Here is a 22,903-nt window from a genome sequence, read left to right on the forward strand (position 1 = left end):
TTTGTAAATTTCATCTTTCTGGCCCTTTACAGTGCTCTATGCCGACATGCTAACGCTTCCCACTTCACGTTAAGTTGGACAAGAACAAAACCAAACACACAAAGAGCATGGTTGACCCTGAGGTGACCTGTTTCTCAATAGAACCACTCAGCAATGACTGCTAACAACCAGAGTCACCTTTTATCAGAGCCTTGGCTGGAAGGCCTTGAAATGTGGCCCAAGGACATTTTAAATTAGCAGGGTGCTGTTCATTGGCGCGTGTGCTGGGTGTGGATGTGTATATTATGTTTATGCAGATTCTTTAGGTGCTGCCTTCTTCACCAAGGCCTGCCCACTTGCCTGCCCCACCTGCCTGCCACAGTTTTACTAGCAAACCTACCAGAAAGGAGCTTGCTTTACGTCCAGTGCCCTTCAGCTCTATCTCGTCAGCCAAGGACCAGCATCAGAAGTCTTCCTTAACTACCCTACCTTAGTTTTTTGAGACACCGGACCTCACCAACAAGGCTAGACTGGCTGGCTGCTGTTTAGCTTCAAGGATTCTTCTTTTTCCACTTCCACTTCAGCACCAGGGGAAAAAACATGGATCTAGATTTTTTTTCTTTTCAATTTATTTATTATGCACCAGATCTCATTATAGATGGGTGTGAGTCATGTGGTTGCTGGGAATTGAACTCAGGACCTCTGAAACAGCAGTCAGTTCTCTTAACCTCTGAGCCATCTCTCCAGCCCTGGATCTAGATTTTATGTGAGTGTTGGGGCTCCACACTTGGGTCTTTATGCTTGAACAGCAAACATTTCATGCGTTGAGCCTTCTCCCAATCCCCAGATCCAAAATACTTTAAAAAACTTTGGTTTTCCATTCGTCCGTCTATCTCATCCATCTATCTATTTATGCAGTGCATGTGCATGCATGCATGTGTGTGTGTGCGCATGTGTGCATGTGTGTGTGTGTGTGTGTGTGTGTGTGTGTGTGTGTATAGGAGGATATGGCTAGAGCACACATGTGGAGGTCAGAGTTCAGTTTGAAAGTCAGTTCTCTTCTTCAGTCATGTGGGTTCCAGGGATTGAACTTAGGTTGTCAGGCTGGGCAAGCGACTTTACTCACTTAGTCAATTTTACTGGCCCACTAATCCATAACTTTCTTAGTGTCAGCCTGATATCTTAAGTAGAACTTGATACCTGATTGTATAACATAGGTCACAGTAAATAAAGCTGTTGAACTAAAAAAAAAAAATGTGCAAAGTTATCTTTTGGCCACATTTATAAGATGTAAATGAAACTTAAATAAATTGCATGTTTGTATCTGGGTGCTGTCCTCAAGATAAATGTACACTTAAACATTATAAAATTTTAAAAGATAAAATATCCTCACCCCTTTTCAAGCTTTTCAAGAGAGGGTAGCTAATCCTGAGTACTAATCCTGTATACTGAGCCACTCCGTGTTTTAATTATACTCAGAGTGGTTTCTGAAAGTACGTGTTTAATACATAGCAGAGAACATATGATCAGGTAAGGGAGGGGCGGCTGATGCAGGTGTCAAGGACTTATTTGTAGTCATCTAGAAATGCTGAGGGTCTATGATGGAAAGGATAAGGCACAGCTAACATGTAGGAAATTTTCCAGGCCATAAGAGGAACTTGTGACTCCACTGTGTCCACCTAGCTAGGAGGAAATCTATGGCCAACTGGGACATCATTGTCAAAGAAAAAATGAAAATGAATTTACTGCTTTACAATACCCCAGGAGAATCTGAAGAGACAGTGCCACTCAGAGTAGTTAAGTTAGTAAGGCTGCTATGCCTTTCGTCCTTTCCTTAGCCGCGGAAAGTTTTTATTAAAGTCTTCGGGCTCCCTCTTGTGGTTCTTGGAATAATTTCAATATCAAGGAAGCCAGCTTTTTCTTTTGCCATAAGGGACATGGCTTTACAAAAAGGAAGCATTTGCCGTTGCTTTTCTTTATAAAAAGAAAGAGCGAAAAGTAGGGAGAGATGAAGGTTGGGAAGAAGAAAGCTAACTTTGATGGAAGTCGCACAAAGTCTTATCTCTCAGGAGTAGCCAGCACTGCCGGGACATCTGCCACTTTGGTAGCAGGTAACACTCGCTCTATGCTTAGAATGTGCCCACCTGACGGTAGTCAGCATGAGACCATCCTTCCTTCTCTCTGCATAAACAGAATATGTGATTCTGCACGGATGTGCATACTTTCCTGGTTTTAAAACACAGCACTTTATAGCAAAGAACATCCTTCACACAAAGCCTGGAATATGCTGTGAGTTTTGTTAAAAAACACTCAGCTGTCATTCAACAACTCATTGCTCTTCTTGTCTGTGTCTAGTTACCTGTTTCCGGAAACTTGATCGATCTATACAGCAACCAGGGCCTGCCACCCCCGGGCCTCACCATCAGCAACTCTTGCCCAGCCAACCTTCCTAACATAAAAAGGGAGCTCACAGGTATGTACCTAGCACATACGCCTCTTACCATGATCCTCTGCTCTGTTCCTCAGTGGACAGCATTATCAATGTAGCAGCAGTGTTCCCTGTGCAGCTAGTGCCTGTGGTCCCTGAGGCTTTGTGCAGTGATTTAACATGTGGCATTAAGATGTTAGAATACAGTTTCCAGTGTTTGCTGAGTACCTTTGTCCATGGCTGCTAGACACTCTGGTTGGGGGTGTTAGGCAGTACTGTCCCCTGTAAAGTTCCTCTCCCTTACCCAGGCCCTTGGAGATTAGAGTCGGAGAACCCTGCTTTGAATTTTTCTTGCCATTCAAGGCCACATTTGGGATCGAGCAAAGAATTTATTTCTCACATCTTTAGATGCTACCCACTCTTTTTACTGTATCATGTATGAGATTTATTATAGAAGGAGAAATAAATCATAAAATGGAGCCATCAGAATGTTTGCTCTAGAGGCAAGTGTGAAATTACCTATCTTGCCACTTTCTTTGATGCTTTAGGGAAGGCATTTGACCAATAAAACATGACAGAAACTGTATTAGAACTGGCATTCTACCATGGTGGATTTTATGGTCCTTGCCCCAAATCCCTTTTTATTATTTAGTTCTTGCCTCTTGCAGAACTGGGGGTGGGGTAAATATATGGCATATGGATTTGTTGTAAAGATTTCTAGCCTGTCTAAAGATATTACTACAAAAACTATTTCAGAAAATTTTAACAGAAAAAAAATTTTAAAAAGGTATCAACTGGGGTTTAATGGTAATTTATTAATAAACAAAAACTATCAAGAGAAAAAAACATAAATTATTAAGCAGCCATGGAAAGTAAAACCTTTTTATCCTTCTGCGTGAGAAAGGGAGAGAGAATGACTTGGATTGACCATCTGAATTTAGCGGATTCTAATTTTAATTCTGTCTACATACATGCATCTGCAATTAGGAGTTTCATGATAACCACGGCATGTTCTGAGAAGTAGATCACATGGTGATTGTAGTATGCTATGAACTTCACAGACTGGTGTCGCCTAGACCAAGAAGGCTGTAATATCACCGAGTGATGTAGTATTAATTAATCCACATTCTGTGCAGCCTCTGACTATTGCAGTGTGGCGTGGGTGTTCATATTTATCCTATATACATACAGTTTAATGTAGTGAATAAATTTGTCTCAGAAGCTGTAAGTCTTGCTACTTTGTGGTAAAATGCTACATGTTTAGTGTACTCCTTCACATACATATCACTTTTGAAAGGAAACTAACATGGTATAGTATGTCTTAGAATCAATAAACAGCACGGTTTGATACTTCTATTTGTTCTTCACAAGGCAAAACAAAAATTCTTAACACCTAAATATCACATAAGTTGCTATTCAAATACAGCTTTTCTAATGGAATTGGCACCAAATGCATCTAGACCCTTCCTGACTTATGTTTTTATAGACAAAGAATGCATACATAGTAACTCCTAAGCGTCATGGCATATTCTGATAGAACCTGGCTCCACATCATTCTCATGAGCTCCGAGGCCATGGAGAACAGATTCAGCAGCATCACCCCAGTTTTCATGTCACTGTATTACAAAGTCATAAAAACACTGAGAAGTTATTTGTCCTGAAAATAACTCCTAATCACAGAATATGTTATCAGTGTTTAAGAGCACCCACATGGTAGCTTGCACCTATTCGTTACTCAAGTTTCAGAGGATCTGATGCCCTCTGCTGGCTTCCTTGGTGATTGAACACACAATACATGCACATAGACACAGGCAAATACTTTTGCACATAAATAAATAAATAAAATAACTAAATCTTAAAAATGATATGACATCAAATCATTTCTATCTATGTGTGTTATTCTTTTTAGTACTGGAATATAGGCTTGGTGTGCTGTGACTTGGTGTCACTTCATCTTGTTTGTGGGAACTTAGCTTGGCAGAGATTTGATACGTGTAGTGTTAGAAGAAGTAGATGTTATAACTTGGAACACATGTTCTGAAGAGAGGCTTTGTGATTGACGTTGCTGTGTCCCTCAAACAGTTCCAGTTTCTAATGACTTCATTCACGTGCACAGCGTGTATTTTCCCCACAGAGTCTGAAGCAAGAGCATTGGCCAAAGAGAGGCAAAAAAAGGACAATCACAACTTGAGTAAGTTTGCTTGATTTACATTCATTTGACCTTAAAGTCAGCATTCTTCGTGTATCAAAAAGTTGCTTTCATTAATTTCAGAGGAAAGTTAATTTCTCTAGTTGTTAAAGGTACATTGAGAGTATTTCAGAGAGATTTTATTTCATATCAAACATGTTTTATATATGTTTGTGCGTATACACACACATAAGTTTTCTACTTTTAAAGATTTTCTACGTTTGTTTCTTTGTGGTAATAGATGTAGAGTGTGTGTGTGTGTGTGTGTGTGTGTGTGTGTGTGTGTGTGTGTAAAGGGATCCCCAACTACAATTATGAGTACTGCTCACACTGGAACATATTCGCAAAAGAGGACTTGGTATTCACCTTTTCCAATGATATTTTAAAGTTTAAAAAACAGAAGAAAAAAGCAGAGGAAAGAAACACATATAAAGGGTATAGTGAGTAAAGCAGTCCCCCGAATTTATGATGTTTATCTGTTTCTCTAAAATATTAAATATTTTTATACATTGGGTTTACTCTTCATAAACTCCTGAAGCCTTGTCCTGGGAAAGCTTATATTTAAGCTATGCAGTTAATAGAGACCCTGCAGAGAAAAGGAAGATTTAGTTAGAGGTTGAAGTTGAAAGTAGCATAAAATTCTCCATTTACGTTTTTTTTTCCTGAATTGATTTTTGAGAACATGAGTCATATATAGAAACCTTGCTTTTGATTTAAAAGAAAAAAGACAAGAGAAGAGCCGCACTCTGCTCTAACCGCTGAATAAAGACATTGCTTGTTTTCAGTTGGGCATTGCTTTCCCCGACTGTTCCCTGTGAAATTAGGTGCACACAGAGAATGAAAAACATTGCTTTGTGTGTTTTAATCCATCATATCATAGCCTTCACAGTCTGCTGCTGTTTGCTAGTTATTTATTTGAACAGTATGTGCTAAGAACGTGATATTAATTTCTTAAAACAGTATTTTCTACATGACTCTTTTGTTTATTTGTTTTCGAGACAGGGTTTCATGACTCTGTTCTTAGTTGTTTCACCATTGTGTTTTTGTATTGATGCTAGTTTCTCAAGTCCATTGTCCTGGGAACATGTTATGTTGATCTCCTATGCACACGAGGTTGACTTCTCTGGGCTGCGCACTGAGACTTGCCCTGGTGAGGCCCCTTGCTCAGGGTGCCAACTCTCATCTCTCCCCATTTTTGGCTTTGGTTTGAGAAGCTTTTGTCATTTTTACGCTGAAGATCTGAGCTTGCAGCTCAAACATTTCCCCCAGATTTCCAATAATTTTACTCAAAGTCAGTCCTTCTCTTAAAACCCCCTAGAAGTAAAATAATGATATCGTATCTAAATGTCACATAACTGAAACATAGGAAATGAAGTTGGATCCTGTCAAGAATAGTGCTGTGTTCAAGCCCCCACCAGAGCCCTTTCGTTCAAGGTTGTCAGTAAATTGCAGATGGGGTCAACTCTAAGATGGAGTTCTTGAGTCTTGTCTAACTCCTGGGAACTAATGCTCAGGGTCCTGTTGACCATGGCTCAGCCCTCCCTCCCTAGGATTTAGCTTCTGAAAACACTTGCTGAGATGTGCAAACAGACGCCTTCACGTATTTAGTCTTTCTTTCAACCCTTGCAAGTAACCGAGTGCCAGTGTGATACCAGGAGCTTTTGCCAAACAGGTTCCCTACCAGTAGGCACATTCAAGTCACACGTCAGGTGCCACATACAAATTACTGAGAGGAACAAGAAGGATGGAGATAGATGTCACACAGGAGGGATGTGTGGGTACCCAGGACAGAATCTAGGAGCCAGCTTATCTGTGATAGTTGCCCCGGGCATGTAGATGCTGGGCGATGTTGGGGGTTCCTTTAACCTTTACCTTCATGCACTTTAGGGTGTTCTTTAAAAAGAGTTTTCTAAAGTTATCTCACTCACTTCTATATTACATATCGGAAGAGGAAGCTCCTACATGAAAGGTAAATGTGGCATCTCCAAATGTCGACAGTGCCAGAGCCCACAGGTGTGTGGGCAAGTGAGAAGAGGCAGGCTCAGGATGTTTTAGTGTAACCCTACTGTCAAGACACTTTGGTTACCCTTCTGGGCCAGGCTCATGCTGTTGCCTGGAATGCAGCAGTGAAAATAATAGGTGAATACTAAGTATTAGATTCAGAGTTTTGTGAGAAGATGAAAGGGAGCCCAGGGAGTATAGTGTTGTAAGAAGCATGGGGATAGTGGGTCATTCGAAATGGGACAACCTGGGAACTCAGATAGGTAAACTTGAATTGCTCCTTACAGGGGGAAATGGCTCTTTAGGGACCTGGAGGAAGAGTGTTCTGGGCAAATGGGAGCACATCTGAATGTGGCCAATGCATATCTGGCTTGGGTGTGGGAATAGTGGAGCCAGCAGGGACAAAGCAGAAAGAACACAGCTGAATGGCCAGGAAAGATGCTGTCACACTGCAAGAGGAGCAAAAAGTGCTACTGGCAGGGCAGGGCCCACTGGATCCTTGGAGGATACCTCAAGGACTTAACTTTTCCTTGGATAAAATGGGAAGTGATAGGGGTGGGGTTAAGGGTTGACATGACCTCACTTAGGAATCCTGATAGCCCGTGTGACATAGATCGCAGGATGGAGATGCTCTTAGGATGCACAATGTAGCGAAATGGTGTGCGTTGTCCTGTATGGTAGTTATTTGCCATTCAATGCCTAGAGCATCTGGACTGTGGGTAGCTCAAATTGGGCCACACTGGCCTGGGAACCAGGCTGGGAAGACACTTGCCTAGCACATATATATGCTGAAGTGTAAACTATTTTGATTTCAAAAGCTTAGTGTGAAGAAAAGAATGTGCGCCTTCTAATTTAATTTTCAAAGATTTATTGCCTGCTAAAATGATGATGGCTTATGGAGAATGGATTTAATGAAATATTAAAGTTAATTTAATGTCTTTCTTTCTACTAGTTTAGCATGGCCACTAAGGAATCTAAAACTACATATGTAACTTGTATATTTATTTTTGTCAGTCCTTGGTGGAGGAGTTGTTTTTGTTTATTCCATGAGCGAAAACAAACATTTTGCTATTTTAAGTGATAAAAGTAAATCAAAATCAGAGCGGTTTCCTGCGATTAGTAAAAGTTATGTAAAACTCAAGGTTCACCATTAAAAGTAATTCTGCTGCTGTGCCTGAGCAGGCGTGTGATGCCCAACCAGTGGGAAATTGGGGCCGCTGGATTTTTAACTGTGTCATTGCAGATCTGTGCACATCTTGTCAGTGCAAATTTGTTTTCTCTCTCGTTAAACAAGCACAATGCAGATTCGTCCGATTTTGTTGTGTAGCTGAGGATGCAGCCCGTATTTTCAGGGTTAGTACAGAATCCAGTGGGGAACTGCAGAGCTCAGAGCTTTGTAAATGAGAGCACTCGGAAAGCAGCTCGTTTCTTAACGTTCATTACCCTCTAGCATCCCAAAGTAAGATAAGCACAGGGGGACGCAGGTTCAAGTTTACATTGTCCTGGCGGGTAAGGTCAGTGTGCACGTGCCTTTAACGAGATGTGCTGAATGCCGGTGTGCCGCCGCTACTAATGGCCCTCTCCCATGCTCTTTTCTTGAAGTTGAACGAAGAAGAAGATTTAACATAAATGACCGCATTAAAGAACTAGGTACTTTGATTCCCAAGTCAAATGATCCGTGAGTACAATTGCATGTTAATCTGCATCATATATTTTCACACATTTCCGTTTTCTCATATGTTGCAAGATATTCTCGTAGAGAAGTTAAAGAACTCCCCTCGTCCTTTGCTTCCTTTTCCTAAGCATTTCCTTTGGTTAATTTCACCAAACGAAGGTTTCTGGAGAGATGAACTGAAATGTACAAAGGGATATTGGAATGGAGATAGTTAGCTCTGCTTGTGAGGAATGGGATGTATGAGATTCTAAGACCTCGGCAGAAAATTTCCAGCTTTGAGCACCGGGGGCGGGTGGAGCATCTTTCATGGTCATGCATAGAAGATCCCAATAGCCATTAAGGCAAGATGTGTGGCACATGTGACCCTCCGCTATGGACGATCTCTAGGGCTCTGTTGCGCAGAGACTGGAAATGTCAAGTTCAATGATACTGGAAAGACAAAGGGTCAGTTGTTTTTATGAAAACTTGCATATTCTTTGTGTGCTTTACCCATCTCAGGGAAAAAAGCAATGGTTAACCCTCTTACGAACTACAAGTCAGCTGATTTCTGTTTCAGCCTTTGGTCTCCCTTCCCCCCCTCCCCTCGCCTCCCCTCTCGGAGATAACAGCTAACAGATAATTTCCAAGTCTTTCCTACCATGTTATCTGCCACGTCAGCAAACTGGTCAACAAATATACAATTTTTATCCATTAGAAACTGGCCCATTTGAGGTAAAGGGCTGGGGGAGGTATATATTTTAATGGCCCCCACCGGCATTCTATGAAATTAGCCTTTGAATATGACCTTTTAGCTATCTAATAAAAAGTAAAGATGCAATCAAGCATTATTCATGCAAGGCTTATTAAATTCACGATTCACATTATTGTCGCGGAATTTGTAGCAAAATAAAATAAAACCCTTACCTATTGTGAGGTGGTTTTGATGAATGTGCTCAGTTTCTGTCTTCTAACGCTTTGCTTTCCCAGGCTTCAAGGAGAGGCATTTTCAAGCTGGAAGCATCCAGATTCTCAGTTGTGCAGCACAAATTTATCCTCCTAAAGGCTGTGACCTTCATTTCTTCTAGTCAGTCTTGCATGATGGTTGAAATTGAATTCCCATTTCCTGTTCTTTATCAGCTTTCCCTTTTCTAGCATATTCTTTGAAAACTGTAGTGCGCGAATCTCTTCCGTAACAGATTATGAAGTTATGGGCCCTGGTGAGCTTAGATTTGCATGTCCCCTCCATTGTAGGAGAGTGCTTACATGTTTAGAGCCTGAGCTGATAGGGAGCTGGCGTGGGAGACACTGTCTCAACATAAAACAGGCTGTAATATGGATAGTGGTTTTCCATAGCCAGGTTTCTAGAGTGTGCCTTGGAACCTAAAAAAGAGACACACTTTACCTGACTAGTGTCTCAGGACATGCCCACTCCTCCCCCAAAACAAATGAGCTTTCGTTGATTTTATATATTTGGAAACCTGTGCATGGAAACGGGTTCCTCTAATTACCCAAAATGCAATATTTGAATCTATTTAAGCCAAGAAACATAATTGATTAGTCTCATAAGGAAGTACACCCCAGATAACTGATAGACATTCTTCTTGAGAACTGAGTGACCCGTGGCTTGGCTTGAAAAGCCCGGCTCTGACTTTTCACTGTGGCATCCCTTAAAAGGCAGCCTCCATTATAGTTGTGTTTCTGCTGGCCGCTACAGCTTTTGCTACTTTGATTTTTTGCCTTGAGAATTGTTTCCTGTGTTCACTCTGGGTGTCCTGGGACACCTTTTAGTATCCAGCCACTGGAGACCCACGGGAGCTGTGGCTATCCTTCTCTCTGGAGAAGACCTGTTTTTTTCCTCAGCCAACCGATGTGAGGATCAGTTACTAGGTGGCTTGTTTTAATGGCCTGCCACTCATCTATTCCATGGGCCACTTCTGATCTGCTCTTAGTAGCTGTAGGTGATGGAGTTGATGGTTCTATTTATATCAGGTAAAATATAGGTCTTCATTTTATCGTCCTCATTGCCATCACTGTGTTGAGATTATTTACAAAAGAGATTAGAAAGACCACTTCCTCAAATTTACTTCATTCTTTATTGTTTGTTCTGGGACGTTCAGATTTTTAGGGTGACATTGTCATAGTTCGCTTTCTGTTGCTGTGGTAAACACTGACCAAAAGCATCTCAGGAAGGTCATTTTCATTTGGATTTCATGTTCCGATCATAGTCCATTACTGAAGGAAGTCAAGGCAGGGACCTGGAAGCAGGAACTGAGGGAGAGGTATGCAGAAATGCTGCTACCTGGCTTGCTCTGCATAGCTTGCGTGGCCTGTTTTCTCTCCAAGGACCACCTTCATGGGGTGACAGAGCCCACAATAGTCTGGGCCCTCCCATATTCATCATTGGTTGTGAAAATACCCCCACTCGTTTGTTGTCTGCAGGCCAGTCTGATGAAGGCATTTTCTCAACTGAAATTTCCTCTTCCCAGATAACCCTAGCTCATGTTGAATTGACCAAGATCTAACCAGCATGGCTTTTGTCCACATTTCGTTGATGATGATAATTTTCTTGTATGAGTACAGTGGAGCTACGTGAGGAAACTGAGAGTCACACCTGTTGGCAGCTGCTGAGATTGGGATTTCAGGATGGCATCTCTCTAGGTTTCACACCCCGGCTGTGCAGTTATTGTTCGAGTATTGATTAGCATTCTCAAGATCCTATAGAGCATCTCCTTTGATTCCAATTATGCACTTACAAGGCTACTGATACACATGTAGTGTCATCATTTTGAAGACGAGAAAATGGGTACAGAGAAAGGTTAGATGACAGACACCCCATTATAAAGTGACAAAAATCAAAGTGTGAGCCAGGCAGTGGTGGTACATGCCTTTAATCCCAGTACCCTAGAGGAAGAGGCAAGCAGATCTTGGTGAGTTAGAGGCCAGCCTGGTTTACAGCGCGAGTTTTAGAACAGCCAAGGCTACACAAAGAAAGTCTGTCTTGAAAAACAAAACAAGACAAAACAAATAAAAACCCAAGAGTGGCATTTTCACAGCACAGACAAGTGGTGGGCTCTCCTAGGAGGACTTCTGCTGTGCTTGCCCCATTCCAGTGAATAAACCTGTATAGTTCCAGGTATATACAACCACTTCAGACATTTTTCAAACAAGATTTGGTAACCCACACAGCACACATGAATTAAATCATCAATTTTATGTAGTGAGAGGTCTATGATCTAGATGGTATTGTACGGTATCGGTTTCAACATCTGCACAATGTCTCTGCCTTACAAAAGGCGTTCACCTGGAGAAAGTAAGATGACACATACCAAATGAGCGGCCAGTGGTCATTGCCTGGTGAGCACTCAACGAGCACTAGCCATTACTGATGTACAGTTGCTGTTCTCCCTAGACACTGAATGCTGAATTTTCTTTGTACCTCCGTTCCTAAAAGGGTCCATTGTCCTCCATCTTATCACAGGGACATGCGGTGGAACAAGGGGACCATTCTAAAGGCCTCCGTGGACTACATCCGAAAGTTGCAGCGAGAGCAGCAACGTGCCAAGGACCTTGAGAACCGGCAGAAGAAGCTGGAACATGCTAACCGGCATCTGCTGCTCCGAGTCCAGGTGCCTGCCCTGTGCTATGTAAAGTGATTTCAGGACAAGAGGAAGGAGAATGTGCTGCCTCCCGAGGGAGCTGGAGACACGGTCTCAGTATCTGTGAATTTGCCTACTGGTAAAACATGTTGGTAACTCGGAATTTACCCTGATGCTACTTTACCCATCACTCTTGGCATGTGCAGAGTGGCGAATTCAAGTTCTCTGCAGGCTCTCTTGCAGGAGGCTGAGCCCCCATCCAGGTTAAGGGCTTGTTATAGCAGTCTTCTGAGTTACAGCCTATTAAGTGTCTTGTCAGCCACAGTGTTGTCGGTTTGGTTGGGGATTTTTCATCTTACATAGCCCCCAAGCTGCGTAAGAAGTGTGTGTTTCCTAAGGCCAGGGAGGGTATGTTGCTGGCTGGGTGTCAGACAAGCTTCACCTGGGCAGAAGGTAGTACTCCTGGATGCTGTCGAGCGTGAATGGATCTACACTGCATTCTGCCTGATGGGTGTTCAGTGTTCCAGAGCATACGTCAGGAACCTTAAACACCCATCTTCCTGGTGCTCAGCACTTCACATCTCCCTCCAAAATAATACGTTTGTGGTGGCTGCAGTGATCCTCAGTCATGGGACCAGGAGGCAGAAGGTGGCTCTCCCCTGGGACTGGGCTCTATAATCCAGAAAGTTAAACCGAGATTGGATGTAATGTGAGATCTGTCCCTCCCCTCTAATTGGTTATTTGTTTCATGTTGCATCTCTTCTACACAACGGCCTGGGTGATTTATCACTTGGTGCTCAGTGTACCCGTTTATTAAGGTAGTTTATGTTATTTCCTTAACAAATTATTAAAGTATAGTAAGTTCTTCCAAAGAGAAGCCAAGTTTTGTGTTCAGGTTCCAAACTTGCATATTCATATTAAATGTGAGTGTTGTAAAATATGGGCCTCGGCAATCCCATGGCAATGCCCTCTTGACCTTCTCCTGGTGACTGTGACGCTGGCTTTACCCCTTTTGCCTGTCATAGGAAAAATCATTAATTAGGCAAGCTCTACCAAGCCACAGAGCCTCAGAGCTCTGCACGATTTAACACCTCATTTAGAAACTGAAGAAACTGTTGGAATCTGTCGGTAAACACTCTTGGTTAAATGACAAAGGAGCGCGGTAAGATATTTGCATCCTCTTGAGTTAATTTATCTGCTTGTTTGTTGGAAAGACAAGCTGCACTGCTGTTCTTCATGCTGGTGTAGAGTTTCAAGAGCCTGTGTTTTTGGCCAAGGCCTGGGGCCTTCCCTTCATTTTCAGGCTAAGTGGTGCATGCAGAAGTCTTCATGGAAGAAAGAGCAGGAAGCCTTATTACCAGGGGAATTATTTTATTAAATAGCCCAGGGCTTCAGCATGATGCCCAGCCAGGCTTGTTTCTGGAGCTGGGCTGAAGGAGCAGGCAGACACTCATGTGGCATCTCACGCTCGTGTGTCCCTCACTGAGGAGCTCACAGATCCAACACTTTTAACACAGACCACACACTTGTGGGCCAAGTCGAGAGTCCATGTCATGTGTCAAGTACCTTTCCAAAGGTACACATTTCCAAAGGGCACATTTCCCATCTGCTCTTTATGGTAGTGTGGTTTTTTTCTCGCTAGCATAGGACAGCATTGACATACAGGAAGAGCATTGGTGATCCCTGCTCTTCCTTTTAGGAATACGTGAGGATTCATCAAAACTAAGAGGGGAGCATAGATTGAAGGCAAATCGAAATGAGGTCCGACAAGTCACAGATTTACAAAGTGTGTCAGTTAGCCAGTGCCACTGTGACAAAAGGCCCCTGAGCAGAGGAGGTGAAATGGCGGTCATTAGCTTTCTCACTATTTGGAGGTTGTTAGAGATCAACCCTGCCTGCAGACTTGGCGATATTTTATCTTAACCACCTCTTCCGAAGACTGTAAGTCAGTCTTCTCACGGTCTGAGGACCCAGAGTGCGAACTCCAGTGTATGTAAGAGCACAGTTCAGCCCACAGTAAGAAAGTACACGTGGTAAAAGATAATTTATGTGATAGATAAAAACTTTCTTGCTGAATTAAAAAAGTAAAGGTTTCCCTTTGCCAGAGTGAGGCTGGTTAGATTTCAGGAAACTCTGGTTGTTTGTGTGGAACATGGAGAATGTTTTCTTCCTGGCACCATTGGTATCTTAGTAACTAGAAACCAAAGAAATGGCTACGGTTTCTGTCACACCCAAACAATTGAATATTTGTATCTTAGCAGCTTAGTATGGGTTTGAAGGAAATGCATATAACTGAAAAATAGGCATTTTGTGTGGTTTGGCTTTTTTTTTTTTGAACCCCAACCCTAACTCTGGTAGTTACTCTTCTACAGCGCTTCTAGAGCGTGCACAGTTTATTAGAGACCTTGGGTTAGATTAAGTAAGCTTCCCTTGCCTCCCATTCCGTGTCAATGCTCACGAGGTTCTTGTCACTACAGCCTCTCCAGAAGCTGGGAGGCAACCGGAAAGTGTGCGTGTGCAGGCTCACCCTCAGAGTAGAGACCGAAAAGTGTGTGGTGCCCTGACGCTGACACTGAGGACTGAAATGTGTGGAGCACATTTCCCCTGAAACTGAGGACTGGAAATTATGTAGCACACTCACCCTGAAAATGGGGGTTGAAAAGTTCATGGCGTACCTACACTGAGACTGGGCACTGAAAATGGGTAGTGCCTTCACACTAAATCAGGGTTTGGGGAGTTGTTGAGAGAGCCACGCCATTTCCCTTGAAATCTTGAGGTATCTCCCAAGCAGTTTGTATGTATTATTGTATTACTACCTATGTATTGCTGTATTACTATTTACTTGGCATTATATTTCTATATTAGCTGTCATTTTATACTTTTATTAGCTTATCTGCATTGTACAAAAAGATGCATTTCCTCGTAATATTTTAATGCCCATGAATCATGGAGCATCACCATTACCCTCTGTGCCACTCGGCCCTCCTTCCCCTGGCACTCTTTACCCGTCCCGCAGTGGCCATGTAGTTCAATGTCCTACACGTACATACAAACTTTAAAAAATATCTAGACGCCACTGAGAGAGAGTCTGGGTTATTTTATTTCCCTCAGTGATCTCCAGTTGCATTCATTTTCCTGAAAATGATTTCAGTGTTTCTTTAGAGCCGTACAAAGCTCTGTTGTATAGGTGTATCACATTTTCATGAACAGCTCATCTGCTGATGCGTCTTGGCCATTGTGAATAGCACAGCGATACGCATGGATCTCTATGTCGTGTGGCCTAGAGTCCTTCAGGAACGTGCTCAAGGGTATGAAGGGGGCCACGGGGTAGTTCTGTGTTTCCTTCTTTGAAGAACCTCCCCATTGGCTGCTATGGTAGCTGCAGCAGTTCACAGTCCCACCAGCAATGTGTATGGATTCCTGTCTCCCCACACCTTTGCCAGCATTTGCTGTAGGTGGACTTTGCTTTTGATGATTTGGGTGCTTGTCCTCGTTTTCAATCATTAATCTTTGCAAGAGAGTGATTCTATTTGTAATTCATAATAAAAATATAGACCATCTGATAGGGAATTTTCTATATAAAAATGCCACCTGTCCTGTATTTTGGAAAGTCCAGAATTTATTTTTTAAAAGCAGCAAACTTTACTTTGACAATTTATATTTGTTTGTTCCTATGTTCTGATTTTTTAAAAAAATAGAAAGTAGACTTCTGTTATTAAAAGCAGTCTCAGGTTCACAGTACAGTCGAATGCAAACCTCAAACAGTTCCACATATCACCTGACCATCAGTCCCTCTAACCATCAACACAGGTGCCACAGGGGCCCTTTTGTTAGAGTTTTCTTCTCCTTACCTTCCAAAGCCGTAGGTAGAGATGCTCAATGTAATGTACACTCCATGGGTTTGGGCAACTGCCCCAACAACCTCTTGCATTGTTTCACTGCGGCGGAAGTTGGTCGTGCGCATACACCCACTTAACTGTCTGACTTTCGCTTGGTTGCAGGAGCTTGAGATGCAGGCTAGAGCGCACGGACTTTCCCTTATCCCATCTACCGGTCTCTGCTCACCTGATCTGGTGAACCGGATCATCAAGCAAGAACCGGTTCTTGAGAACTGCAGCCAGGAACTTGTGCAACACCAGACAGACCTGACATGTACAACGACCCTGGATCTCACGGACGGTACCATCACCTTCACCAATAACCTCAGCACCGTGCCGGAGAGCAGCCCGGCCTATAGCATCCCCAGGAAGATGGGCTCCAACTTGGAAGACATCCTGATGGACGATGCCCTCTCGCCCGTTGGTGTCACTGACCCGCTGCTGTCATCAGTGTCCCCAGGAGCTTCTAAAACAAGTAGCCGGAGGAGCAGTATGAGCGCAGAAGAAACAGAGCATGCGTGTTAGCGAGCCCGCCTTGCTCTGCCCCTGCACAAACTGCTTCCTCTCTTCTTCAGCAGACTTCATCATTTACCTGAAGAGGTTTTCTTGATAATTTTCCTTTAATATGAATTTTTCGTGCTTTATCAGTAGCCCAGGATATATTTTATTTTTAGAATTTTGTGAGCCAGACTTGTATATTCTATTTTACAACTACAAAGGCCTCCAAAGTATTGTACCATCAGCGTGCAGTATCTGTGAACTGATTTCTCGAAGTGTGAGCTTTCTGAGCAAGGGGACATTTGCTTCAGAGAAGTGTCTGTCCGTTTTCATTCAGGGGAAAACTAAGCTTGCTGTGAGCTTTGTCTGTCTGTGACCTCCTTGGAAATTAACCTGTAAAGTGTAATTACACGAATGTAAAGCAACCAAAAGAAGAGAACGAAGCTGATGACGAAGAGAAAAGTGGAAAAGACATCCAAGCCTTTCCCACATTTATGAATGCATTGATTCCCTGGTCCTGCCTTAAAGACACAGGGCCCTCTCAGCAGCATCAGTTAGTCTTTGTACTGAAAACTACTTAAAAGAAGAATACATTACATAAAGACAAATATATCCGTCATTTTCATGAGGATTGTCTGGTTAGAAAATGTAACTTATGCTAAACCAAAACTGAAGGGAGTTATTAGACCAAGGCATGAAACATAGGATCTGACCTTTCTGGCTTTTATTGGGAGCAGTTACAGTGTTCCTCATAATAAGTATGATTCAATTTTTCATAAGATGTGTTTTATTTTGAAGCAGAAATGAATGTCTTCTCTGGGTAAAATATCGAGGAGCACCGGAAGTTTGCTTCCTTTTTTTGTTTTTTTGTTGGTTTTTTTTTCTTTCCTTTTTTTTTTTTTACATTTTTGCTTTTGATAAAGATAACCGAACTAGGCACATTTCTAATTGGCTTTACTATTTTTATTTTTAAATTATGTTTTAGTCATTTTGATTGTATAGATTCTTTATTACCATCATTTTTTTCAACGTTTGTATTACTTTGTAAGAATATGCATCTTGAAATGGTGAGTCTTCAATATTTTTACAACTCACTGGTGGTTCTCCGCGTTCTTTGTACACCCACGAAAGACTACTTTTACGCAAGGTCTTGTGTTCAAAGAGAGCTTTGCAAACATTTTGTATATTCCAGTATCACTTGAAACTGTTTTTGAACACATTTAAGATATAGTATTAATAGGTTAAAAACCAGGCTTTCTAGAAAAAACTACTTACATATGCATTTCTAGGAATATGAAAATAACTATATTCTTGAAGACTGATAACCACAGCATTTACTATGCCCACGTTGGTCCCTTAAAATGGGATTTATTTTAGTAAACTGGCTGGCTTCTTAAAGAGGGAAATACTGTATTGGCAAATTACTTGATAACAATGTTTTAACAAAGCGGCAACATTGTAAGGTTAGTTTTTGTGATTTCCTACTTGCGTAGCCCTATGCAATAACTGTAGCGTTCCATGTATCCCATCTATATGTTTTATACAGATGATATATAGCGTTACACGCCAGGCTGTTGAATGGAATTTCTCAGTAGCAGCCTATGATTGAGTAGTGAGTGGCATAAAGCATATCCTTCAGAATGAAGTGCCTTAAATATCTCAGCAGTCTCTTCTGGACCAGCACTGACTGAACTCTAAAGAGAAGGTTTCAGGACGGTATCTGGAGCGAGGAGAGAAGTAGCGTGGTGCCTCTGCAGACATTCTTAGAGCTTCCAATTTCCCTTCAGATATTTTTAATATGAAATATATTTTACTGACAGTGCCAAATTCTTTCATCAGGAAAAGCCTTTTTCAGGAGGGATTTTTTTTTTTAAAAAAAAAGTGTTTAAACGTCAAATGTGAATTGGTAGTGGGTGATGGGGGAAATCCAAGAGGATTGTCAGATGTATGAATGGATGGCTTGGTGAGAAGTGTCAAGTGTGCGGTTCCCGTGCATGCTGGGTAAGAAACACTGATGATGCTATTCAGCCTTGTAGCTTTATGACTTAAGGGGGTAGGGAAAATAAGTTCCTGTTCTTTCGACCTCCTTAAGTGCGTGACTCTTTTCCTAGAATAGAAGTGCAAACGTGCATGAACAGATAACTGTACCGTAGTGTTCACCGATACAACCATAGCATTGTTTCCCTCTTTGCATTTGTGGTGGGTGGCGGGAGAGGGCTGGACGTGGAAACTGAAGATCGCAATGCTATGATGCTAGTTTTTCTTAGTTGATTCTGACAATATTGTTTTTCTTTTTAAATAATTGAGCAATGTTTCACAAGACTGAGTAAACCCATGGCTGAGTGAGTTTGACCAAGGCAGAGCGACTTTCTAGAAAGTTTGTTGGGAGAAAGTATGGCACATTCCACTGCTACCCAGATTTGTAGCCCCTGGGCTTGCCATTGCCGGCTTCCTAGCGCCTTTCTCGTAAGACACAGCGGCTGGGAGAGTCAGGCGAGCAATTTGGAGGCTGCAACATGGGGGTGGTTTTATTTATTTCTTTTGTGCCAGCGAGAATATGGATTCTTTCAGGGACTGCTTAAGCCAAGAGGCAGTATTTTTGCTCACTGTTTTTAAGGAAAGATCCATGCCACTCCCCCACCCCTGGGTGCAGAATTGTAACTCAGGGTTGTACCTCTGTTTGGAGTGCTCAAAATACCAAAATTATCCACCTTCCTCTGGGTAACATAATGGAAATACTAAACCTTCTGACTTTGCCAAAAGAAAAAAAAAAAGAAAAAAGAAAAAAAAAAAAGAAAAAGAAAAGGAAAAAAAATAGCTTCACAACCAATCTGGTCAGACCCAGGTCATGACACAGCTCAGTCTGGTTGTTTGTATACGATAAAGCAATAAGAACAAACGAAATACACAGGACATTAAAGATACAAAGCACAAAGGAATGCACTTATTCATATTTTTGAAAAATGCACTGGGGAGTAGTTGATGTCGCTAACAGTATGAAAAAGAAGCCGACTTCTTGACAAAGACAAGTGACTGTGTCTTGCGGACACTTGCTACTGTAATGTCAATAGCAGCCCCCGCTGTGGGGCGCAGCAATTCTTTCTGTATGGTCCACAGCACTGTATATTCTGATTGAGATTAATGTATCCAATGAAATAATTGAACTGTTGTTCTTCATAGCCTCATTAAAGTATTTGGTTTTTCACACCTTGTCGGCCAGTGGTGTCTGGTTAATGCCCATTTTGGCCAGTGGATACCTTCTCAAAGCCATGGCAGCCCACGTCGTCCTCTTGTGTGATTTGTAAGAAATTACTAGGAAAGTGTCATCGCCAACAACGCTTTGTTTAGCTCAGATGTCACTCTAAGATGGTGCCTTTTTGGTTCAGAACATTTTTGATTACTTTATGACTCACTCTCAAATGAGCTGTAATTATGGAGCATTTCCCCGATTCTGAATTTGGGGGAGACTTTGAACTCCCAGATGCCAGGAATCCACTTTAGATATAAGGGCTTATGTAAAATATTTCAGTGAGAGGTTGCTTTATGAAAAAGGAGAGAAATTGTCAGAGAAACCTTTGCATATTTACTGAAAGGAGCCTGGGTTTTTAAAATACAAATTTATAATAATGAATGCTTAATATACCCAGCCTGCCAGCTCCTTTTTTAAAAGTACACTACTTATGAATCATTTGATAAATGTTTGATTTGAATTGGGAAGTGTCAGACAGAATGGGTCTCTATTCCCCAGCCAGACCTTAAACTTCTGCCCTTAAAAAAAATAATAATCTGTTTAAACCTCTGGAGAAGACACCAGGAACTTGCTGTAATGCTTATGATCCAGCTGTCAGCTCTTTCTTAAGTTTAAGTATTTTTCCATCAATTTGTAATATACAGTAATTGAGGCCCTGCTTTTTCAGAATTATTTGAATTATTTATATTTCCATAGAAATATGACTGTATGTCTAAAAAATGTGCAAAAATAGGAAGATCCCACCTGATCAAGACAGTTTTCAGAGCAAGAAGAAAAGCACGTAAGTTGAAAGTCGGGGCTTTGCATCTCCGGAGCGGTGACAGCTATATGTGACCTAAGTTCCTGCCTGTTGTCTGACATCTTGAGAGCACATGAAGTCTTAATCTCGAGTACACACACACACACACACACACACACACACACACACACACACACACACGTTCCAGCACCATCACCACTGCTCCAGACACTCGCATACAACTTGAATGGCTTTATTTTATTATTGTTTTAAGATGAAATGTGAAGTCCAGGCTGGCCTCACACTTGCTATGTTGCTAAGAATGACCTTGAATTACCTTACTGACAGGCTCTACTATGCTACTGCACCTAGTTTACCTGGTGCTGGGATTGGACCTTGGGCTTTTTGCATACTATGTAAGTGCTTACCAATTGAGCTACATCTTTCCCTAGCCATTAGATGAGTTTATTTTATGCTCACAGACATATCTTCCTTAAAATTGTACTTAGGCAATTCAGTTAAAAGTTGCCTATCTGAGCACTCTACCACATGCCTGAGTCCCCAAAATGGCAAAGTGGGGTTCCCTGCTCAACTTCTTGTCATTGAATTTTTGGCTTTTTCTAATTGCTGCATGGTCTTGAGCAAGTTATTTATCTTCCCAGTATCTCCATTTTGTTTACTGGAGATAATAAGAGCCAGCAGCACACAGGTCTTATGAAGGCCAATCAAGTTAATATATTTGATTTTTTGCTTGGCACTACAAGGAAATACTCAGTAAATGGTGGCACATTTTTATTATATCAATCACTTTCTTAAGATAAAAAATGTACCCAAGTTCTTTACCCTGTGTGTAAGCAGTGACATGCACGCCCCATTTGGGGAAACAGTGAATGCTGGCGTAGTTCTAAGATTTGTGGGAAGCTGAAAGGCCTTGCACACTTGGAAACAAAGCTCTTGGTTCAGCCTCTAGAAATGATGAGAATTCTGTGAACGGACAAGGTGACAGGAGACAGACATAGGCTGCTTTGAGGAGAGAGCAAGGTCTCTCTAGGAGATGGTGTCAGAAGATACTAGAGAATTCATAAGACACCCACGGCCCCCTAAAGCACATAGGAACTCACAGAGTCTGAGGGAGCATGCACAGGGCCTGCACGGGGCTATACAAGATCCTCTGTGTATATGTTATGGCTTCCAGTTTAGTGTTTCTGTGGGACTCCTGCGTGTCTGTTTCTTGTGCCTTCTCTTGAACATTTATCCTTCTGTTGATTTGTCTTGTCCAACTGTGATATAGACACTTTTGTTTTATCTTAATATATTTTGTTATGTTTTGGGTTTTTTTTTTTTAGAAGTCTGTTATTTTCTAATGAGAGACAGAAGAGGCAGAAAAGGAGTGGATTCAGATGGGAGGGGAATTGGGAGAGAACTGGGAGGAGTAGAAGGAAGAGAAACCATAATCAGGATATGTTTTTATATGAGAAAAGAATTTATCTAAGGAAAAAAAAGGAAAAAAAGAAAGAAACCCAACTCATCCCGTTTAAACATATCCTCAATACCAGTGACCTAAATTTTAAATTGCGTCAAACCTGTGTATTCTGTAAGTACACCTTTGCCAGGAGATTAATTGTGTATTTTCCTGATGATAAGTCTTGCTTGGAGCCAGACTCTATCAAATTCTTTAGAGAATTAAATGTGGTAATCCCTTGTGATGTTACTTAGCAGAAAGTGGTGTCTTGACTACACCCTGTCTGCTTCATTTCCTGTTGATATTGAAATGGTTTTCAGGGTTTTATTTTTTGATTGTGCTTACTTTCAATGACTTCTTTAAACATCAGCTAAGCAGCTAATCTTCATAATCCAGCCAACAGAGATATACCTTTAAAATTGCCCTGTTTTTATTGTTCTGTATATGCGAAGATTTAATGCATAGCCAAGTAGCTAAGTAGAGAAGTTTATTGAAGAGCAGTGATGTGAAGTTAGACTTCTAGTATGTTTGAAGATTCTCTGCTGCCATATCGGAGGCTCAGTACAAAAGGCCTCATATTTTCCCCCATATGAAAACAGGTGCACAATACACATCTTGTACAGAGGGTAAATGAAGAGGTCTCCATTATCCCAATTGTCCCAAGAGGCATATATCAAAGAACTATGTAGATAAACAAAATCAAGTATGCAGTCATCGTATTAAGATTGTCAGGGATCTCTATTGCATAGAATTTAAACCTAGCTAATCATATTTGTTGTGTTCAATGTCTATCAGTCTTTTGCACCTGTAACCTATAGCAGATATGGTGACGAGGGATAGGAGCCTATACAAAATCAAATACATCTCAGCAGCATGTCTAGATGGGAAAGACAGTTTGCTTTCCGAAAATTTGCATTTCAAACTTCTAATTTTGGAGTCAGTTGGAGATATATTCAAATGGGTGCAATTGTCACTCAAAACTCCTTATATATTATTCAGACAGCAAAGTCTGTGGGGATAGAAACCACTAAAGTAGAGTTCCCAAACTCTGCTTTATGGAGTTAGTTCTGCAAGCTGTTCCCAAAGTTGCTTTGAGGAATGGGGGGTCTGGAGGTGGGGTTGTATGGAGGGGTGTGAAACGCTATAGTTAATCTTGAGAAAGTTAACTTTGGGGAAATGCTGGGCTAAGCAAATTTGAGCAGATTATCTCTAACTGCAAGACTTCTCACA

General features: G+C 41.6%; 1 protein-coding gene across 2 annotated transcripts in view; it reads left to right on the forward strand.

The window, feature by feature from the left end:
* The window catches only part of Mitf (melanocyte inducing transcription factor), a 221,892-nt gene extending 202,469 nt beyond the window's left edge, over positions 1–19,423 (forward strand). Inside the window, exons 6-10 of one of the 2 annotated variants that reach the window (XM_026788279.1) lie at positions 2,335–2,452; positions 4,524–4,598; positions 8,199–8,274; positions 11,729–11,876; positions 15,848–19,423. In XM_026788279.1, the coding sequence (XP_026644080.1) occupies positions 2,335–2,452; positions 4,524–4,598; positions 8,199–8,274; positions 11,729–11,876; positions 15,848–16,249 (819 nt within the window). In that variant the 3' untranslated portion in view covers positions 16,250–19,423. The remainder of the gene's footprint in view (positions 1–2,334; positions 2,453–4,523; positions 4,599–8,198; positions 8,275–11,728; positions 11,877–15,847) is intronic. The other variant, XM_026788280.1, reaches the window with a different exon arrangement.
* The last annotated feature ends 3,480 nt before the right edge of the window (positions 19,424–22,903 follow it).

Source organism: Microtus ochrogaster, unplaced genomic scaffold, assembly GCF_000317375.1.
Source record: "Microtus ochrogaster isolate Prairie Vole_2 unplaced genomic scaffold, MicOch1.0 UNK1, whole genome shotgun sequence".
Taxonomy (NCBI): Eukaryota; Metazoa; Chordata; class Mammalia; order Rodentia; family Cricetidae; genus Microtus; species Microtus ochrogaster.